The sequence below is a fragment of the Haemaphysalis longicornis genome, unplaced genomic scaffold (assembly GCF_048455015.1).
Source record: "Haemaphysalis longicornis isolate Haplotype H1 unplaced genomic scaffold, Haemaphysalis longicornis Haplotype H1 scaffold_308, whole genome shotgun sequence".
NCBI classification, from domain to species: domain Eukaryota; kingdom Metazoa; phylum Arthropoda; class Arachnida; order Ixodida; family Ixodidae; genus Haemaphysalis; species Haemaphysalis longicornis.
Window position 1 is genome coordinate 86906 of NW_027526339.1, and position 18241 is coordinate 105146.

At 49.7% G+C, this 18241-nt stretch overlaps 1 protein-coding gene across 1 annotated transcript; it reads left to right on the plus strand.

Moving 5' to 3' along the window:
• Positions 1-572: 572 nt before the first annotated feature.
• LOC144177781 (interferon alpha-inducible protein 27-like protein 1) lies at positions 573-17402 on the plus strand. Its single transcript, XM_077705352.1, has 3 exons — positions 573-640; positions 16049-16089; positions 16965-17402. The coding sequence occupies exons 1-3, from the start codon at positions 588-590 to the stop codon at positions 17276-17278; spliced, it is 408 nt and encodes a 135-aa protein (XP_077561478.1). The 5' UTR covers positions 573-587; the 3' UTR covers positions 17279-17402.
• Positions 17403-18241: the final 839 nt, after the last annotated feature.

Below are 18241 nucleotides of genomic sequence, written 5' to 3' on the forward strand. Positions count from 1 at the left end.
AGACAGGCAAGTCGGTTGCTGACAACCGACGTCTAAAAAAGAGAGCCACTAATCATCATCATCATCGTTTTTTTTTTGCGTTCTCTTGAGCGTCGTCTGCTCGCCCACGACGACATCGATCATGGGTCATACGGTCGTCGTTCTGTCGCAAGGTCAGTCGCTCGGCTGCAGCCCTTGGATTTATGCAGGGCCATTGGTCGCGGGGAAGCTGGCGAGGTACGCTTGAAGTATCAACTCCCTGAGTAGGCGCTTCTATAACGTTTTTTTTTTTTTTTTTTTTTTTTTCAGCGCGTTTGAAACGTCTATGTCTCTATGAAGCCGCTCCCGCCATGCTAGGATGTTATACCACTAAGCCCCTTACCCTTTATCACTACTTCCACTTTAACAGTCCTGCGCCGATAGTGCAAGCCGGGTCACACACACGCCTAAATCAGCGCACGCCGCGAAATCTGCAGCTCGGCAGTTTTCAGCTGCAGTCGCCTTTTCCGCCGATAATTCTCGTTCAAATATAGCCACTGATCAGGCATTCGAAGGCCAAGGAGACCGGAAAACATCGCGAAACTAGCCAGAGCAACGAAGCAACACTGATGCCCTGTGAGCACCCTTATGGGCGGGTAAAGACCGGCGGTAAAGACTTCTCGTAAGCATTTTTTCCTTCGTGGATCGCTTCGAATTGGACGCCAGCCAGCAGCCACATTTCTAACACCTGACACTTCTTTTTACGCGCCTAAAGTGCCTAAAAGCTCCTTAAAACGAAACAAAGGAAGCAAACGAAAATATATATATGCAGGGCGCAAGATAGGAGAAAGATCTTTTTATTCGTCAAATAAAAACGTGGCGAGTGCAGCTGATGAAAGAATACTTTTCTTTCCTCCATGCTGACTTCTAACCATAGAGGAAAGAAAAGTATTATTTCCTCCATGCTTATAACGATGTGCCCGAATTAGGGTGCGGTGGTTGCTCGATTGTTTTAATGTCGCAACACGCAACTACGGTTTATTATGCCAAATGTATACGCTTGTATACAAAGGTAATTGGGTTGCGGACGCAGAACCGACAGACCTCCGAAGTTGCATTTTCTGGCAACATATGGCATCCGCACTTAAAAAGAATAGTATGTTTTGGTCTCGGCAAACACGTACAGTGCCTGTAAAGTCAAATCCGAAGGCTCCAGCGCGCTTATCTGCCGCTGTAGATACAACTCCCATGCAGCCGGCCTATCGGTGCATTTTACGAAAGGCTATGGCTAGCGTTCCGTCCAGACGGAACGATATACAAGTGCACGTTAAGAGGATTGGATATCAAAGTCCGCGTGTAAAGAGCGTCGACACATAGCATGGTGGGTGGGCGTTTGCTTCAATGCTCAGACGTTTTATATCGCAAAAGCGCGAAGATTGGCGCGGTGCGACTCATAACTCGTTTCGGCGTACGCCTGTCGCCGTCAGCGGAAGGAACGTTTTAGCATGTGTGCGTGCTAGGAAGCGCTCCACTCTCGCCTCGCCGCGGGGGAGGAGAAAGTAAAAATGCGGTGAGCGGCGGAAAAGGAGGGAGAAGTGGGCGCCACCGGCGCCAGTGGGCGCCGTTGGCGGTACCTTCGCTATTTTAGGGGCCTCGCTGGTGGAGCAGCAGTAGAGGTGTAGCTGGTGTAGCCTACAGGCTGCTGCTGTGTCGCGCGAAGCTGTAATTGTCGTTGAAACGCCTCCGGTGAGTAAACTTCTATCTTTCGTTGAGGAGTTTTCTTCATTTTCTTCTAAAAGATGCGCACCCAAAAGCTACTACTGCGTTTTCCCGCTATATAGGTATTTCCGCAGCTAGTTAAGTGGAGTCCAGAATGCTTTGCTCACATAGCTGTAGAATTTGCTGCTGGTTAAAAGAACTTGGACAAAGACCCGCTTTGATGCTGTGCGTCTCATTGTGCGTCTCGCACCGAGCAACGTTCCCGCACGGACCGAAGTCTTCTATAGTTTCGGATACGTCGTACGGATCCGAAACTACAGAAGACTGTAGAGCACACAGGTGTAGCTCTAGAGCTACAACTGTGTGCTCGCCCTGAACTAATACGAACAAGTGGACGGAAGGACATACACTAAAACTTTGTTAAATGTTAGTTTTTGTGGAGTTTGCGACGTACACAATGTGAAGAGCGCAGATTGCGTCAGAATTCGCCAGTAGCTGAAAGCAACGACGCGCCGCCGTCGAGTCCGTAACTTTATTTCGAATATCATTTGCCAGCAAAAACTCATTCGATATATGGAAAGGCCCCACGCGCAATTCACTCCCAAATCTGGATTCGCCCCACGGGGTCTATTCGTTTGGGCGAACCGTAAAACTGGTTTTTGGACGTTTGTGCTGGCTGCGTATATAAGCGGAAATCAGTTCAATATCTGAACGGGCAAGCGAGATTATTGTGAAAACACAATCACCTTCCCCGTTTTAATCCCGTGGGAATGCAATTTCCAAAAATTCAGTCTTATGTCAGCCTCTTCGCCCTGATATATACTTCCAAAATTTGAAGTATTTAGGTTCCTCACTTTCAGGTGGGCGCGTCGATGAATCAGGCAGTCGGGCGCTTGGTAACGCTAGATCGAGCGGGCGAGCAGGCGGGTGTAAAATGTAAAAGATCCCTGCGAACGAAGAAAAAAAGATCGCTGACAGTGCGCTGTGGTGAACCACGCAGTTAACGCTGCAGCGCACATAGCGCCATCCGGTGGCTGTTTATTAAACTACCAACACTAAAGCACGGCCTTCGAGATTCCCCCGCGCACGTTTTGATCTCGGAGGCCGTGACTAAAGCCACCTGACGTTCAGGAACGGTGGACGAGCCCTACTGCGCATGCGCCAACTAGACTTCAAAAAACAAAGAAAGCGGCTTTTTTTTTTTTTGCCGGATGTGACGTCATGGTATAAAAAAAATGGCAGCTGTTGTACGGTTACCTCGCTGCGATCTTCTCGCCGTGATTTTTGCCTGCCGTTGCAGCGGTGCATAGGTGTTCGGCTTGCGATTGTGATAAGGGCGCTCTCGAAGAACTTCTGGAGAGCACTCACGGTGGTGTGCAGCGTGTGATTGAGACGCTGAGCGTGTGCGGCCGCCTTATTTGCGCGTAGTGCGTTACGACGGTGAACACGGGCGTTCTGCATCAGTTGTGCCGCCTCGATTTGCGAGAGTGATGAGTGCGCTCGCGACAAGCTTCTGCGCTGCATTTCATTAGAGCACCGTGTTGAGGCCGCTGGGTGTTTCGTCTCCGACGTGCGAGTGCGCGTATGCCTTCAACATCAAACGGCGGTGCTATCATGGCCAGCCGCGAACGATCGTTCGCACGAAACTCTCACCACACGGTCATTGACTAAGAAATATCAAGACAAGACTATTGCGACCGGCCAGCCACGAACGATCGTTCGCACGAAACTCTTGTCGCTCACCACACGTTCGTTGACTAAGAAATAACAAGACAAGACTATTACGACCTACAAAGGTGATTCCTGCGCGTCGCTTTGGTTCGTCGAACCCCGTGTCTTGTAATTGCTGCGTGCTGTCATAAGCTCCGGGACATTATATTCAGGAGGTCATGGTCCTGCTGCATATTCTTGTTCAATCATTGCAGAGGACTCTTGGCGCACAGACATGAAAAGTTTGTAATTATCCACGTTAGTTTCGTTGGTCTCCAGAGGGTTAATTGCTTTCCTGACGAGCGTATTGATGCGTATATCGCGGTATGGGAGCTGTACAAATGTGTTGACGGATGTGGACGGGCACTTGTAGCTGTTCTTGGGGCGCTGGATATACGAAGAGTTCAAGGGTGTCTTGTGTGGTAGGTGGTTGAGGCGGGAGGTTTGGAAGTTATGGTAACTTTGCAAAAAACAGATGCAAGCACAGCCATGACAGATTCCACCGTGCTTCCCAGTAAGCATGTCCCTTTATCAAGAAGGATGCATCACACCTCAAATACACTACGACGCATACAAAAGCTAGTGATCATCTACCTCACCTGGACATCACGCCTTTCTACAAGGGAATGAGGTGGCACGCACTGCTGCCCTCAAATTTACTAGCCACGGATTCGGAGAAAGCAGAAAAGACTTGCCAGATTCCCTCACCAACCTCTAAGTCCAAAGCCATTGTACAGATGCCTACAGACCCACACATACTACAAGACAACATATTACCCAACACGTGCCCCTATGAATGCCCACCCTGTAAAGGAAGGAAGGAGAGAGAGAGAGAGAACAAACACTTATTTCTAAGTCCAGGTCCTAATTTGAAAGTTCAATTTACCGGATCCGCGTAGTACTCCTGAATGCCTGGTCCTAATTTGAAAGTTCAATTCACCGGATCCACGTAGTACTCCTGAATGCCTGTGCGGACCCGGTGCACGTGTTTGTAGAGAGCTTCCTGGGCAGCTTGGATGTTCACTGTCGGCGGGGGAGACAGCCAGAGCTCCCAGAAAGTGATGAAAGTGAGGGATTGGGTAAGAGATGGTGGGATGAAGTCCCAATAAGAATGAGGGATGAATGGGTAGGAAGAACAGGTGGGACAGGAAGGATGGCCAGGGCGCCGATAGATGCGGTGAAGAATGTGATGGGAGGGGAGTGAAAAAGTTTGAGCCTGTCGAATGAGGCACGGAGCCTCACGAGTTAGATGGGAACCGGGGGGGTAGGTACAGGGTGCGTGATAGGCGTTGGGCATGTAATTGGTAAAAGGCGGGAAGCGCAGTGTTGAGTACGAACCGTCGGCGGGTGGTACAAGGTTGGCCAGCACATGGGCGAACCCGGGAAAGGTACTCGAGTGAGCGCGTCTGCTAAGGCGTTTCCACACATGCCAGCGTGGCCAGGAACCCAAACCAGTGTGAAGCGTGGCCGAGGATTCGATGCAAGTATCAGAGTGATGAAATCAGTGGTGTGTGGGTGGGTCTCATGGTTAGCGAAATTACGAAAGGCTGACTGACAGTCGGAGAAGATATATACTGGCGCGGTGGTAGGAACATTAAGAGTAGCGTGCTCTATTGCTGGGGCAATGGCGTATTCTTCGAGGGAGGTCGAATCCGGTGGAGAAAGAAAGGAAAGCATAGCAGTGTCTAAAGAAGGGAGTAGGAGAAATGAAGCCATGCCCGTTGAGTTTGAGGGGATGTAGGAGATAGTACAGGGAAGACAGAGCGATTAAGCATCCAATCAACTGCACCCAATGCTTATCAGTGATTTCCAATAAATGCGTCAAACTTGCATGAAACACCTTACTACATTTTTAACTCTCGTTCATGAAATTATTTGTGTAAATTATACACTTATACTGAAGTGACCAGGCAGTATATTTGTAGGTGTGTGAGCATTCGCAACTTAGAATACTGTGCGAGTACTTTTTCATATTCGATTTGCAGCTCTGTTTCAAATATTTGAAATTTACAAATAGTAGAGCAACGAATTTTTGCTCTATCTGAAGACATGCAAACTTTAAAGCTTCACTACATGGTAAGACCTTGCGGGTTGGTTTTTCTGCATGACACCGAAGCCGTGCCAAAAGCCTAATGCAGAAGCCTTGCACCAAGCAAGTGTTCGCTAACTGTGGTGTATGTTAGGTCAAGTGAAACACTACGAAAGGAAAATTTATAATCTAAAATAGGTTTCCTATAAATATAATAGCAGAAGTGAGAAATTAAACGTTATTGCTGGCTTGTTGGTGAGGTCCCACCGGCAACTAGCATGCCCAGCCTCCTTTCAATCATTGAGGAGTGTGGGGGGACTGCTGCCTATCACATTAAATATACCTAATATGCTTACTGTGTTCACAGTATTTTGAGGAACCCATATTTCTTTACCTCAATGTATGCAAAATTCTTGTTGCACTGGTTTCCATGTCTGTTTTATTTTCTCTGTTACATTAAATTTTTTGTATGACAAGCGTAAGTACCTGAGCAGAGATGTGTCTATTTCTGACTGCCTAAGCTGTCTTTTTTGGTGTAGTTATGTTTTATACACTCTAGAAACACCAAAACAAAGATAGTGTGGTTTGAAAATATTCAATTCACAGCCAGCTTTTACTATTCGTATTCAAAAATATTTTATTGAATTCACAGTCAAGTTTAACTTGTATTCAATTCACAGACGCAAAGTTGATAATCACACACCTCTAAACATATATACAAAAGGTAAGTTGTCGTTTGTAGTGACAAAAAACACTCAACTGCAGTGGCGTCGCTAAGGGGGGCCGGGGGTGCCTGGGCCCCGGGTACCATCCCCTCGGTAAAGGGGGGGGGGGGGGGGGGAGCCACTTGTGCCCCTACAATGTGTAATGCTGACGTTGAAAACCACAGCTTTGGCCTGTTCAATTTACGTCCCCACCAGTCTATTCAAATTTGTTTCCTGGTACAATGGAAGAAAGCGAGGAGAATTTTGGCATCCAGGAATGTCGCAGTAGTTGAGGATGGGTGCGGCTTGAAAAGTTAATTGGCTGCAGGGTGAGCGGAGGCGAACAAGGAACGATTCCTGGAGAGGGGGTGCATCGGTATACGACTGCGACGCTTAGAGGGGTGTGTAGCGAGCGAGCTTGCTTTTCAATGCCTGGTCGACAGGGGCCTAACAAAGCCCCTTCATCACGTCCAGAACCACTGTTGGGGTGGTGGACGAGATCAGTAGGCAAGAGGAGTGAAGGGGGAGGCATCCAAGCCTACGAGACTTCCTCGGCGGTTATTTATGTGGCTTTTTTTACGCACATGAGATGTTGTGTACGGGTCATGGTGAATGTTTAGCATTTTCTGGAGTCTTCGCAGTGACGTGTCGGAGACCGTGTACCCCGGTCCGGTTGTCATATTTTCAGAAGGAAACAAAGGTGAAAATGACCTGAAAAAAAAAAAACATGGGGAAGATTGAATCTTGAGGAAGTGGGGACTGATAATTAAAACGAAATGAAAGTAAGTGTGAAACATGCAATGAAGGTTGGTGCGGGGGAGCTAACTGTACAAATTAAGCCTGTGTTGGGAGGAGGGGCGCAAGTGGAAGAGGAGGGGTGGGAGCTCAGTTGTCCAACATTAGGCGAGACAAATGGGTTGTCGCGATTTCTCCTTCAGATTCCTTCAGTGCTTGCACTAACCAACCAATTTGCGATTTGAGCAATCGCGAAGGATCTGATATCGGGTGTCGATAGCTCATATTTTTTACGTCGTTGACTTTCCTTGATCGTGCCCAGTGACGCAGCCAGCACATGGCAATTGTACGAAGATATGGAAGGGGCATATCCCATGTGGCCCCGTGTAATTAAACTAAAAGAACAACGAACGAGTAGCTTGTCGAACAAATTATGCAAGAAATAGAACAGTTATGTAGGCATTTATTTCATTTATCTAACTTTTAATCAGGTAAATCTACGTTTTTTTATTTCATTCCCCTGCAAGTTAAGAGCTGGTTAAGAGCAATATAAATGAGTATCTGCGTTGCGCACATAAATAAAGCGGATAGCCGTGTGTTCATCTTCTTTCCATTTTATCATGGTTTTCGTTTGGCCGTCCCAAGGAGTTCTAAGTGAAGAAATATTTGAAGCTGATGACCTAAATATTTGGCTCTGGTAGGTTCATCTTTCGAGGTGGAGGGTGAGAAAAAAAGGACAGGACAACGAATTAAGTGCATAACAAAAAGATAAACACCAGCTACGTCACCAACTTTCCATCATTAGGCATTCGATCCGCTGAGTGCTCCCATCCCGGAATATGGTCGGGAGACCCCATGATAATTGAGGTGGGGGTGAGGGGCAGTTTCTGTGTTAGTGAAAGCATACTGCTGAGTGCTTTGTGAACATTACTAGAAAAAAAAAAATAAAGACTGTGAGACAAAGGACAGGACGCCCAGTGTCGTATACACGATTTTTGAGCTGAGTGCCCCTCCCCATGCATTGGGGAGGAAAAATCTACTGGAACGACTCAGGCAGCACAACGACTACGTCCGGCTGGAAAACCGTCGCCCAGTACTGCAAAAAATCAGACCGCAAAAGAGACTTCAATGAAACGCTCCGGAAGCATGACCAACTGGAGGAAAAGATGCAAAGAACATAAATCCTTCCCTCCGAACCCTCCCACTTGTGTACATGCGGGCACCGCGCTCCACAGCGAGGCGCTTTGTGAGTGACCGGCGCTACCACGCGACCCCAGTCACCCCTGAAGGAAGAGGGAATCGAGATGGGTCCCAAACGTTTTGTTCTTGGTTATTACTTTTGGTTGGAGAGGGCGATATTATTTCCTCAGCTACTGGGAAAAGGTTGTTTCATCTAGGATCTGTCTTGAGCTAGTCGACTGTACAACGACGTCAATGAAATCGTCACCAACACATCGGGATGGGCGCAACCGAACGGTTGTGAGCCAGCGTGTGGCGCTGATACACTCGGGGCCGTACGAATCTGATATTTTACTCAAGAGTTCTTTCTTTATCACTTCGTAACCTCCTTCGATTCAGATTTCCTCCATTGGCTGGTGGCTGCTTCACTGGAAAGCCCGAACCTCACATTTTATACTTTATACTGTGTTCGTTTTCCCAAGACGCCAATGTCAATTAACTTATTTGCAAATGTGTGGTGGAATCTTTTTACAACGTACGAAAGCAATCACAGCATTGTCGCAGACAAACATCCACACGACTAGCCGTGCACTGGCCGCTTAGACGACTCATGTACGGCCAGTCGTCTCTTTCAACACTAAATGTTCCCTTTCTATCTGCTGCCATTCTCAGTAATCACATAACCATAGAAATAAAGAGACCCGACAATGTATCTATTCCAAACGTACTGAAATTCTCACTTAGAGAAATTTCCAGCAGTTGCATGCTGCCACAGAGGCTGCCTTTAGTGACAAACGGGCAGGCGCAAGCGGTTTTTCCTAATTTATGGGGCGGCCGTTTCTTTCACATTGTATACCACTTTTCGTGCACAATACTTGGAAATAGCTTTTTTTTAAGTCCGGCTGTTGTTTATTTGCTGGGACAACTTCTATTTCTCCCTCAGCCTTCTTTCACCAGGCCCCGCCTGTGGTCCCTCAAGCATAATTTGTTCAAGGTGTGTTCCTAGACACAGGGAAATTGATGCGAATGAAGCGACTATTTGTCTTGCATGTGTTGCCTTTAAACAGCCCTATCATTGCTGGCCACCCTCCTCCAGGCCCGCGGGACATCTGCATGATTTAGCCGACACAGCGGGCTGCAAAGCTTTCCGAAGGCCTCTGGGGACCACCTTATAGTGTCGTTTTCTGACGAGGCCCGAGACTCTCACACCTCCATTGCTCTTGCAGGCATCCATTCGCTTGGTATCGACTGTAAGATGTGGTACTCCCACACCTCTGCATATCAGCCTTCACTTTTCCCCTACCCTACTTTGGTTTGGCGCATTACACCCTGTGCTGCCGCAAGTAGCTCTTGGCCACTCCTTTCTCGGCTGCTAATGGTGTTTTCGTGCTCACGAGTGACACACCATGATGCTCCTTACTGTTAGAATTTTTATCGATGCCTAATTCACTGAAAAGGTCGGTGTTGGGTATCAAGATCTGCACCAGAGTCGTCGTTTGGGGTTCTCTAAACCAAGCTTGTGTAGCTATTATTGCCTAAATAACACACGGCTTCTTATCTTGCTGCTTACTTTTCTAATATATTGCCAGTTCTTTATAAATAACTACACATCAAGTATCCTGTGGCTTCATTTCGCATCGCATGTCGCATATTATGCATGCTTGCATTGACGTTTCGAAGCCCATGCATTCAGTAGCTGTAAAAGTTTTGTTTACATTGGTATCTATATGAAAGACACAAAATTTGTCGAGACCAATCGCTCTTGTCGTGCGATGAGGGCAATGCCAAGTGACAAGAGTGACAGAAATCGCTTTTGGTAACTCCAGTCCCAAGTGTGAACCAGCCTTCATATGCTAACAATAGAAGACATTATATTATCAATAATAACAATAACACTAGTTTTATTATTAATAATTGTTTTGTATATGTGAGGGGGAGATAAATTTTCTGGGCCCCGGGTGCAAGTTTACCGAGCAACGCCACTGCTCAGCTGCCATTGCCACACTTCTGGAGAGAGAAAACTGACAAGCAAAACCTCATCCCTGACTAATTTCAGTTTTAAGTTGTAGTGGTACTTTTGTGCTGTTCGACAAGCAATAACTTATTTGCGGTAAGATTGCTGCAGACAAGTCCTCAGTAACGCTAAACACAGAAGAAATGAACTTGAAAGCATTGCACATCATAAGATCTGTTCCTAAAAGTACCAACTGAAGTACAATATTGTTCTTCGGTATGTGACAGCACACATCAAGGACATATTGAGTGAACTGTCCAGCATCTGTTGAATGCGTGGCATTATACCAGCTTGAATGTGCCTTAGAAGGGATAATTTTAAAAACGGTAACTTGAGAGGGCCCACGAAAAAAAAATGCTTGGCACCAGGGTGAAGTGAAACTAGTTAATATTTTCTCATTCACTACTTGAAGCCTGGATGTTGTGGGATATACGTGAGGGTTCCTCGGGGCGACTTAGCCAGTCCTGGCGTAAGCCACCACGCTAGCTCCCGGCGTGTCAACCACGCGGGCTCCCATGGCTACGGCAGCCCAGCGAGGTTCGCCGATACGAGAACACAGTAGACAGTAGTGCCGAAGCACAGCCGTTTATTTGGGGAATCCCAAAGCATGCGAGCACAGGGCTCGACGGCGTTCACGAATCACGCCGTCCGGGTCGTGACCGCGAACGGGAGGCAGGCACTCACGGCGCGCGACAAACAAAGCTCCCACCTGAGACACAAGTATCCATCACCGCCGCGTTCCGCCGATCTCGCCCCGACCGGGTCTCCGACGAGACTTTCCTTCTCCCGTGCGCGCACGCTCGCGCCGCCCGCGCCCGCGCGCCTATCTCCGCACACATCGGTGGCGCCATCTCTCGGGGGACGCCGACGAACCAGCGGAGCGCCGGACCGGTTCCAGCGCACAAGCGTCTCTCCCGAAGCGCGCGCTGGCTCGGGATCGCAGGTCGCGGTTCTCCACGATTCCCACACTCCTCCCCCCTAAAACTGGACGCCACTTGAGCTCGAGTGACGCCACGGTGCACCACACTCGTCACGTCTCAAGTCAGCAAAACAGCCACCGAACGCCACTCCACACCAAAGTTCGCCACACGATGCCGCCGTCGCGATGCTCGCCTCACAAACCCGCAAACACATTGCAATGGTTCCAAGTCTCTCGCGGTTGGGCAGCACTAAAGTCCCTTCGCCGATCGAGGGACCCTAGGCAGCACAGCAGGTTGGCAGGCCCGGGGGTATACCTGCAGCCGCAGCCGACGAACGCCGGGGTCGCGCCATGATGCGACCCCCACTCCCAGCTCGAGGCGGCAACAGGAACGGCCGCGCCCACTGCGGCTGCCCGAAGGCTCGCGCCGCTCGCGTAGGCGCCAGATACCGCCGCCTCCTGGGTTCCGTGGCCGCTTCGGCCGCAGGTCCTCCCGAACGGTTGGCTGCCGCCCGGCAGGCCGGAGCAGCAACTGGAGTAGCAGCTCCACGAACCGCGCTCGGCCCCGCCGGTGGTTCAGCAGGCCATCCTCGCTGTCCGTGGCAGTGGTGACTGGCGTGGCTCCCGGTGGTATCCGTATGCTGCAGGTCTCGCTCTCACCGTCCAGTTTAAATGATTCCCGAACTTGAAGTGGGGAGCAGCGGGACTCCGCAATCTCCTGTAACTGGCCGGAAACCTTATCGACGATCTCGCCAAATAGGGTAACAAAGATGCCCGAGGGGACTCCCCCTTGCACGTTCGCTTGCTCGCGGAATCACGAGTCCGGCAACTGTGCTCCAGCCGCCACCCCCGCCTGGAGGCAGCTCGCCTGACTACTACGGGTTGTCGGCATCGAAACGCCCGTCCGAGCTATTTCGGCCTGGTGCGTTGGTCGGCAAAGCAGCGTCAGCATCAAGCAGGCGGGCTCCTGCAACTCACTCGCAGCAATACAAGCTGCCGTAGAGCCAGCGCCAACCGCAATACCAGCGGCTTACGGGCGCACATCACCGGTATAGGTCGCCTGAGAGTCCGTCTCTTACTAAGACTGGCGATCTCTCGCTACCAACGAGCCCGCTGCCGAGCCGCGCGAAGCTCTTACTGCCTAAACGCAATCTCAAGCGGAGACTGAATTCACGGCATCGAGACGCACGCACTCCGGAAGCGCGGAGACAACGGTCCCATTGCTCCCGCTTCCCCCCGCAGCGAGAGGAGACTGATTCTTCAGCGATCCCCCTCGCTCTTTGTCAGGCGTCAAATCGGCAAACACTCCGCCTCGGACTCGAAGCGCAGTAGCGGCGGGCTCATCGTGCAGCTTGCGAACTCCCAAACACCGCACCCTCGCTCGGTAGTGTCCGCCGCGCCTGGGGGAAACTTCAACCGGCGCCGCCGGCGCGACTGCGCGGGGACGGCGCTACGAGGAAGGCGACCCGCCGCCATGTTGGAACAAGGCCTACGCACTTCCCGTCTCGCAAGCGGGCCGCGACTGCGGTGCTCGGAGGTATCCTACTGACTCACCGCCTGGTGCGTGTAGGAAGGTTTACGCATTTGCCGTCACGGCTGTATCGGGCATCATAACTGTCTGCCTGCAACCGACTGGCGCGAGGCGTTTCGTCCGAAGTCTTCCGGACAAAGGGTAGCGGGCTACGACTGCAGCAACGCATTTCTCGGAGAGCTAGCAACCTCGAATTCGTCCGAATACGAGACCCACGTTCGGGCGCCATGTGGGATATATGAGGGGTTCCTCGGGGGCCTTGCCAGCTCTCTGGGGTAGGCCCCCACGCTAGCTCCCGGCGTGTCAACCACGCGGGCTCCCATGGCTATGGCAGCCCAGCGAGGTTCGCCGATACGAGAACACAGTAGACAGTAGTGCCGAAGCACAGCCGTTTATTTGGGGAATCCCAAAGCATGCGAGCACAAGGCTCGACGGCGTTCACGAATCACGCCGTCCGGGTCGTGACCGCGAACGGGAGGTGGGCACTCACGGCGCGCGACAAACAAAGCTCCCACCTGAGATGAATGTATCCATCACCGCCGCGTTCCGCCGATCTCGTCCCGACCGGGTCTCCGACGAGACTTTCCTTCTCCCGTGCGCGCACGCTCGCGCCGCCCGCGCCCGCGCGCCTATCTCCGCACACATCGGTGGCGCCATCTCTCGGGGGACGCCGACGAACCAGCGGAGCGCCGGACCGGTTCCAGCGCACAAGCGTCTCTCCCGAAGCGCGCGCTGGCTCGGGATCGCAGGTCGCGGTTCTCCACGATTCCCACAATGTGTATTATTAAGGCTTGGTTCCTACAGCTGGTAACAACAACAACAAAAAAAACCCTTTGTCCTGTGCGCAGCCCTAGCTCCCACCGGGCTGCATGTCCTATTATCAGCTGGCTTAAGGTTTCAGACCAATAAAATGATTAGCAGACAGATTATGGTAGTTACTACACCTTCGCAAAGGCGAACATTACCTGCCTGCCTCACGACTCCGAACACACAATTATACCTTCGCACAGGTTAACTCCGTTGTACTGGAACAAAAACACAGCCCTGTGGTCTACGTAGAAGTGGTCTACGTTTGCAGTGGCTAGCTTGGTTACGATGGGAGTGGTCATGCGCCATCCCAGTGCCCTCGTCTGACCGGCGTTGCTGCCTCTCGCCACGCACGTAGGCGGTGAAACGCCCAGCGGCCTCAACACGGCGCTCTAATAAAACACAGTGCAGAAGTTCGAGGGGAACGCACTCATCACTGTCGTAAATCGAGGCGGCAGAACTGATGCAGAGCGCCCGCGGCCACCGTCGCAACGTACTACGCGAAAATTAGGCAGTCGCACACACTCAGCGTCCCGATCACACGCTGCACACCACCGTAAGTGCTCTCCAGAAGTTCTTCCAGAGCGCCTTCATCACAATTGTAAGCCAAACACCTATGCACCGCTGCAACGGCAGGCAAAAATCACGGCGAGAAGAGCGCAGCGAGATGCCCGCGCAACAGCTGCCATCTTTCTTTAACCATGACGTCACGTCCGGCAAAAAAAAAAGTCGCTTTCTTTGTTTTTTGATGTCTAGTTGGCGCATGCGCAGTAGTGCTCGTCCACCGTTCCTGAACGTCAGGTCTAAAGCCCAGCATTTCTTTCCTCCGTGCATCTGCAGCTGCCGTGGACGTCATGGAAGAAAGCATGTGCATTATATAAGCGGGCTCACCTGTTAACGTTCTTATGGTACCGTACAACTTCATGACCAGCGGTACGAGTACAAAAACCTTAACAAACACAAATGAATGTCCACAATGGCCTAGTTTCCTTATTTTAGAGATATGTAACTTGCGCACTGAAATGAATACACAAAACTCTTGCTTGCCAGACAGCTAGAGCCATGTAGTGAAAACTGGATAAACCAAAATGCGTTTCTTGAGTCAGTAGTATTAACTCTATGGTTTCTTGTTTATTTTTTATCTCAGTAAATAAACGATGTATTTCTAAAAGACGTAAACTAGGAACGTAAGGAACATTTCTATGAATTTTTAAAAACCTTTCGTATCGGTGCATGATGCTTTTTATGCCCCTGGATCATGTTGTGTGTAATCAGAATGTAATCAGGTGAGTCCCCCTTAACCACGGCCGCTCGATCTACTACAGGAAGTGGACCGGCAGCCCAGAGCAGCCGCGTGTCGTCTGCTACGGCGACCCGCTGCCGCAGATGTTGCGAGCGCTATAGAATCTCCCTCTGGAATGCTGAATCGCAAATGAGATAATAAGAGAAAAAGAAGTTTCTGCAGCAGGAAAATAAGCGCACGCGTTAGTGCCCTCCGTTATTTCTCGTGACGTTGTAGTCAGAAATTTGGTCTGTTTTTTTGTTCGCAATCAAACGAGCATAGTATTTTATGCCTTGCCTCTTTTTTCACGCGATCCTGGACTTTGCTATGATATGGAAACAAGCTTGAAATTGCTGCAGGAAATGACGCTGAAATTTCTTCGCCAATATGTTTTTATATGAGGCGAGGCTTTGACGCAGGAAATGAACGGAACAATAAACTATTGCATGGTTCCAATTGGAAAATGGAGCCAATAGCTTTTGCCTAATAAGAACTGAGACTCATATGAGTGAAAAATTCGTTCGGCAAACAAACACGCGCAACAACACGTGTGCGACACACGAACACGTAGGATAGCATTATCCTGAGTGAGAATTCTCAGAACAACATTTCGATTTCCTGATTCTTTTAATCAGCAACCGATTTTGCAAAGCGAGTTTCAAAAACAGGGTGCATAGACAGTGAAGAGCATATATGTGACGTGACTCACAGCAGAAATACTCTGAAAGTCATGGGATAAAGTGAGTTTCTCTGATATCCTTTCCTATTAACTCGTCAGCCTTCGAGAGCTACATTTCCCAGGCTCGGAAGTTCAGCAGCACCGTGCCGTTGCAGACGACACATGTGAATTCACGTGTTGTCCGCAACGGAATGCTCCTGCTGAACTTGTGAACGAGTTAACGATAATGGCCTTGAGGAATTACCTTGGCGCCACCTACGAGTTACGTCACTCATAGGAGGATGGTTTATGTGGTCGTCTGCTAGAACACATTTCATGCACTTGTGCGACCGCGTGGTTTGTTGTTGTGGCCACTGTAGGCTTCCCTTGTCGTTTTGATGTAAATTTCACAAAAAGTGGTCTACTGGCCTAATAGTCTGGGCAAGCAAACAACTCGCTTGTTCTCGGCGACACTGCCGCGTTTAGGTGGCCAGCATGGTGACCCACAACTAATTAAAGTGTCATTGGTGCTTTGATGCACTCAATAGCACAGGTATTGTGTCCATTTACCCAAAATACTAAGAAACTTCTACTTGTAAAAAAAAAAACGCACGCCTTAAAGATCCTGCATATTGTGAGGATTGTTTAAGGCCCCTCGTCTAATACAACCTCGCCTTTTACCTGTGTGGGCAGATGGTTGGGCAGAGGACTGTCTCATAACTGCACAAAGACTTGGTTATTATTTTTATGTTCAGTTCGGCGTTTGTTTTGGCTAGGCCTCATAGTTTGTTCTTTGTTTGCAGCTGTTATAACATGGACCCCGTGACCGTTGGTGCAGTAGCAGGTATGTTGGCGTGGCAGCAGTCCCTTTTGCGGCACCTTTCGGAGCTACTCCCCCCTAAAGCTCGTGGCGGCTCGTATGGAAGCGACCGACTGGCGACTACACTCTTTACATGTGCTGCGCTTGGTCGGGGCTAGAGCCACTAGATCAGCGTAGCTTATTTAGTGGCTCTAGTCGGGGCCCTTTGTCAGAGCCCTTTTCCGAAAACGCTCCTCCGGCAATGCCTTGTGTGTAATCACGGCGCAGAATCTCCGGCTCCCGCTTTGTGTACCCCGCGATTTTCTGTAGGTCGCAACTTGCGTTATTCAAACACAGAGATCTGACGTTACATGAAAACTTGCTTGTTTTCCTCATTGCTATGTCCATTTTTTCGTTACGAGCGTCATGAAGCATTCATTCACGAAGTTTTAAAGCGCTGCACTAGACGCGGGACAACACACACACAAAAAAAAGATGCAGTGCGCTGTGGTCCCTTGTCTTGTGCTGCACTTTAAAGCTTCACCATGTACCAACCCGCCCAAAGCACTACTCTGCTGATCTACAGCCACGGAATTTATGGAGCAGTTATGGTATTGGGGATGTATCGTGGCGTCGTGCAAATTTGTAAGTGAGAAAAATGTAGCCCACTTCGTTCCAGAAATTTGCTAGTTGAAACTAGCAAACTGGTCGAAACCATATCGTTACGTAGATATAATTAAGATAGATATTAATTTATATAGTTATATAGTCATTTAAGGTGCACGAAAAATTTTAAACGCTCAGTCATTAACAATTACGGTTTCTTAAATAAAATTTAAAAGTTTTAATCACTTAGGTGAAGCTGCATGTGTGTACCGCCGCATATGACACTGGTGGATGTACTCCTTTTCTTTGAGCAGGAGCAGCTGTTGCGGTGGTCGCCGCTCCGGTAGTCCTGTCTGCAGCAGGATTCGGCTCGATAGGAGTACTAGCGGGTTCATACGCTGCCGGGGTCCAGGCCACCATGGGTGGATTCGTGGCCAAGGGCAGCCTCTTCGCGGTATGTCAGAGCTGGGGAGCAGCAGGCATTCCACTCGCGACCAAGGCCGTCATCGCCGCTGCCGGGGCGCCAGTTGGTTACGCTACGGGAGCCGTGGTTGCGGCTGCTCCAGCTGCGGCACGTGCCACGGTGGGCTTCGCTGCTGCCGCGGCCCGTGCGTTGCTGCGATTCTGAGCCACTCACTGCCTGCGCCCCCAGTGTTCGCGCCTGTACTTGCCGGGTCGGGAGGACCAAGTGTGGCGGTGAAGTTGTGATGGCGTGCAGATGGGTCCGAAATAAAGATTACTTTACGCAAAGATTTACTATTTCGCACTTCACTGAGAAAGCCGAGTACTTGAAATACGGAAATGAGCCTACCAACTCAAGCGTGCAAACTAGTCTAGTACGGTGCGAGCATATTTTGTCCATACCTGGGCAATTCGAGCGTGTGTGTGCCTTGTGGTGGTACCGTGAGAACAGTGCTGGCTGTTTATTGTAGAGAACTGGCGTTTGCTGCACGGTGCAGAACGTGAGATGTATGTGGTATGCTCTATACACAATTCTCCCAAAATGACATAAAAGATACCATGCTACACGAGCGTTTCGAAGGCCTTTGAGGCGAATGTCATTTGCCTCAAATGACACCTTTGAACTTCTACACAATGTTTTTCAAAGGCCTCGGGTTGAAATGCCATCTGAGTCAAAGGAGCACCACCAACAAACTATGAGGTTCTCATCATTAAGAAGAAACACCCCACATATGACAACAGCACACACCACACTTATTCAGCAATAGACCTTGTAGTTGGCTCCACAATCTTACTGTCTAAACTTGAATGGAGCGTAATTAACAACCCCTACGGCAGTGAACATTTTCCTGTAAAACTATTAGCTACAAACAATGACTCTCAAGACACAGAACCACTTTGAACGTTTAAATCACAGGCGGCTGACTGGAAAACATACAAGGAGCTTTCCAGGCCACAGCCTACAATAACAACCCGTTTATATGTTGAACCAGCAAGTTCACTAATTACAGCCCACATTCTTGACTTTGCTCAGAAAAGATTTCCAGGGGCCATTTGCAAAACTCTTCCAAAACCAGGACCATGGCGGGAATGAGGACTGCGGGCGTGCACGGTGTGAACAGAACAAGGC